This window comes from Chrysochloris asiatica, unplaced genomic scaffold, assembly GCF_000296735.1.
Source record: "Chrysochloris asiatica unplaced genomic scaffold, ChrAsi1.0 scaffold00088, whole genome shotgun sequence".
Taxonomy (NCBI): domain Eukaryota; kingdom Metazoa; phylum Chordata; class Mammalia; order Afrosoricida; family Chrysochloridae; genus Chrysochloris; species Chrysochloris asiatica.
Window position 1 is genome coordinate 8,823,248 of NW_006408606.1, and position 3,945 is coordinate 8,827,192.

The following is a 3,945-nucleotide window of genomic DNA, read 5'->3' on the forward strand; positions in this document are numbered from 1 at the left end:
GAGGGCAAAGAGGAAGGTAGAATCTCCACTGAGTAGTATCCAATCTGTCTGGGCAGGGCTGATGAAAGGAGATGTGGATAGGTCTCGTTATACAATACTGAATAATTGTTATCAGGACTGACTGTGAGGGTTGGAAATGTAAAGGATGACATTTTGTAGCAAAAGGATGGGAGTGACTGACATTGCAGTCTAGGAGCAGAGGTTCCTAGGATCACCAAGGGAGAAAAGTGGAGAGCAGGACCCTACCCAGAGAAGCAGTGAGGCCAGAGATGGAGGCAGAGAAGATGATGTGGAGAGATGGAGGGGCTGGGGCCTCTAGACCCAGAGAGGGAGAGGGGCTGTGTGCTGATGACAGGGGGGCAGGCTTGTAAAGTATATCCTTTGGTTGGTTGTTGGTGCATGGAGGGGATTGTAATCATGGCAATGAAATGATATACAATAGGATCAATGTAATACTAATGTTCTCCCATGTAAACTATCATATAAATCACAATAAAACATTAAAAAAAAAAACAAAAAACACATTTATATATTTTAGACAAAATTTATACCTGTCTAAAGCTTCAGCCACCAGGGGAGTCAGAACAATATCCACAGTTCCTTTTACTTCAACTATGGCCGTTGTCCTGGTCTGGGAAACAGGTTGACCCAGGGTCCATTCTTCTGTTAATGTTTCATCATCTGTGTTATCAACAACTTTCTTTTCCAGAGGAGTATATGGTGTACTATAGAATTTCACAAGAAAAGGATACATCAAAAAGACCATGAAAATGAAAAAGTGTGGGATTTCCTTAAAATGGGTGATCACTTACCCTATATGTATTTCAAGTGAAATTTTCATGGCATTGAATAGATATTTTATGTCACAAATAATTTTCAAAGACAGATCAAAAGAGGTACTAAAATGTAAACTGTTGAAATATCGTTTGCATACAGAATAAGAAAAAAAAAGGTAAGTATATTTAATACAGCCTTTTCAAAACATGAAAAATCAGCCTTGATTTCTTATTAGCTACTGATTTTGATATGTCAAGTGATACTGACTGCTTATAAATGTAACCAAAGGCATGACAGACAAAAGACTTAAGTCACTCTGCACAATTTAGTCTTAAAATAAGTCTATACTCAAGTAAAGAATAGCTATATTACAAAGTCTACATCTTTCATAATCAAGAAAAAGCAACTTTAAACTTTAGAAATGTATTATTTGTACTTACTTTGAAGTTGATCCTGAAAGTTGCATTCCTCTGTCTAGCAAAGAATTAGCTGTAAGCCCTTGTTTGATAACCTAGAGTAATATAAAACATCGCTTATAGTCTTGAATTTTAACACTGTTTTTCAATTTTGTAATCTACAAAATATTTATGGAATCCTATTGTGGCACTGTGGAGTCCAGGTATGGCACTGTGGGTTAATGTGCTGGACTAAAAGTCAGTTTGAACCGCAATGTCGGCAGTCCAAGCTCACCAGTCACTCCTCAGAAATCGACTTGACAGCACTTAACAACAACACTGTGGCACTGTAGGATAAGCAGCAGTTAAAATTTACTAGCCCCTCCTCAGAAACCCTATACAGGGTCACTATGAGTCAGAACAGTCTCGATGGTACTAAACAACAATAACAACAACAAGATATTTATGAGTATTGAATTTACCTTACTAATATTACTTTGATATATTTAATACATACAATGAAAAGCACAGAAACATTCATTAGGCAAATTCATTTTCTGTTTCTTCAGACAAATGTCAGGGCAGAGTTGTGAAGGTTGAGGAAATGAGAGAAATGAGACTACAATTAAAGCTTAAATAAATACTTGAAATGTTTTTTCTCAAGAGTTCATTTTCAAATTCAACTTTTCTTAGGTAATTAATTCTGCAGTCTTCTCCTAGTACATACTGCCAAATTTTAAGTCAAAAAGAGATGATCCAGAAAACGATTAAATTTCTAGGTAGCACTGGACTTGTATTTTATATCCATAAAAGATAACAAAATACACAATATGTTTGAATAACTGAATTTTTATAAATGAGGAAAAGTAACTTTCTTATCTTCTTCGTTCTATTTTGAAAGCAGTTTAAAAGTATCTATTTCTTGACTAATCTTTTACAAAGTTCCGACTACTTAACAAGAAATATTTACTTGTTTAGTGAAACAATATTAAAATAATTCTAACTTCTTGTACTATTCCACAAAACCAATACCATTCAATTTTATATTAGAAAGTTCACTTATCAACGTATTTCTACATGAAATAGAAAACATTTCAAATTTTTGGCCATTTATCTTGGACAAGACATGAAATGGACATAACTTTAAAACCAAAACTTTATGACAATCACTAATATTTCTTCTTACATTTATACATATTAAACAATGATATATATATGAGGATGTTCAGTTTAATTTCTGACAATTCTATCATTACTACTATATCTTGAGTCTGAAGCTTTCTACCTCGCCTACAGATGGCTGCAAGAGCCCCCTAAGTGATCATCCCACTTCCTGTCTTGCACAGGGGAAGCTCACTGTCACTTGGTAGTCAAAGTCCATGAGATCCATCACAGTCCCTTAAAGCCCTTAAGAATTTTCTAGTGAAATTAAAATAAAACGTTAACTCTTGATGCCATGGCCTAGAAATTCTGAATAATATAATTTTGTTTAGGTCTCCAACTTTACCAAGAACAACTCCCCCAACTTATTCACTAAGCACCAGGCACTCTGGTCTCTATCGCAATTCAGGGCTTTGTCTGGAATATAATGCCCCTGCTCCTCTCATCCTCATGCCTCTTCACCCTTCTTCAAGTTTCACTTAAATACAAGGATTAGTAAAAAAAGTATTGCTACAAAATCATAGGCCCTTTTATTAACCAAAATATCTAAACGTCAAGTTGTTTCTTGGCATATCCTCCAACTTCTCAAGGTGGTGTTTTCATCTTTCTATCTGGTAGCATAGTGGTTACGAAGCGGGCTGCGAACCTTAAGGTCAGCGGTTTGAAACTACCAGCTGTTCCGCGAGAGAAAGATGAGGCTTTCTACTCCCATAAAGATTTACACCCTTGGAAACCCTGTACAGGGTCGCTATGGGTCAGAACTGACTCAACTGCACTTAACAACAGGAATCCCTTCCCCAAGAATTCTAGACTCTTCAATTTACAACACAACCAAATGGGCTGCTTTACCATTCTCAAGAGACTCAAATCATGTATCTTTTTCAATGTTCTTTAAGTTTGGGGAACAAGAAGAAATCTGAAGGGGCAATATAAGGGTTGTAGGTTGGATGAGGTAATGTTTTCCAATGAAATCCTCATAGGAAAACCCTTGCTACCCTCAAAGAATGAGTAGGTACATTGTCATGATGGAGAACAAAATTCTTGGGACAACTTTTCTAGACTTTTTCTCCCCAGCATAGTTTTTAATTTTTTCAAAACTTCATTATAATAAGACCCCTTGATCATCCTATGAATCACTTGAGATTAAACCTTTGGATTCTCAAAAAACAATCAACACAACCTTTTAAGAAGCCCAGGTGATGTGGTGGTGGTTACATACCACACAGTTGGTTCAGACTCAGCAACCCTATGTGAAGTTTCCCAAGCTGTAAATATTTACAGGAACAGAAGCCTCATCTTTTTCCCACAGAATCGCTGGTAATTTTGAACTTCTGACCTTGAGGTTAGCAGCCCGTCTCATAACCATTAAACTACCAGAGACATATTGGGTGCTGTGGGCTAATGCACTGGATTGCAAAGTTGGTTTGAGCAGCAAGGTTGGCAGTTCAAGCTCACCAGCTGCTCCTCAGAAACCCTATACAGGGTCGCTGTGGGTCGGAATCAACTCAACAGCACTTAACAACAATAACTGCAAAGTCAACAGTTTGAATCCACCAGTAGCTCAGTGGGAGAAAGAGGAGGCTTTCTGCTCCTGTGAAGATTTTTTTTTTTT

At 36.9% G+C, this 3,945-nt stretch overlaps 1 protein-coding gene across 1 annotated transcript in view; it reads right to left on the minus strand.

Moving 5' to 3' along the window:
• Positions 1–3,945, minus strand: part of KIAA1109 (KIAA1109 ortholog) — a 340,787-nt gene that overhangs the window by 195,948 nt on the left and 140,894 nt on the right. The window contains exons 26-28 of the mRNA XM_006866287.1: positions 2,503–2,570; positions 1,218–1,288; positions 552–725 (exon numbers count right to left, since the gene is read on the minus strand). Of these exons, the coding sequence (XP_006866349.1) occupies positions 552–725; positions 1,218–1,288; positions 2,503–2,570 (313 nt within the window). The remainder of the gene's footprint in view (positions 1–551; positions 726–1,217; positions 1,289–2,502; positions 2,571–3,945) is intronic.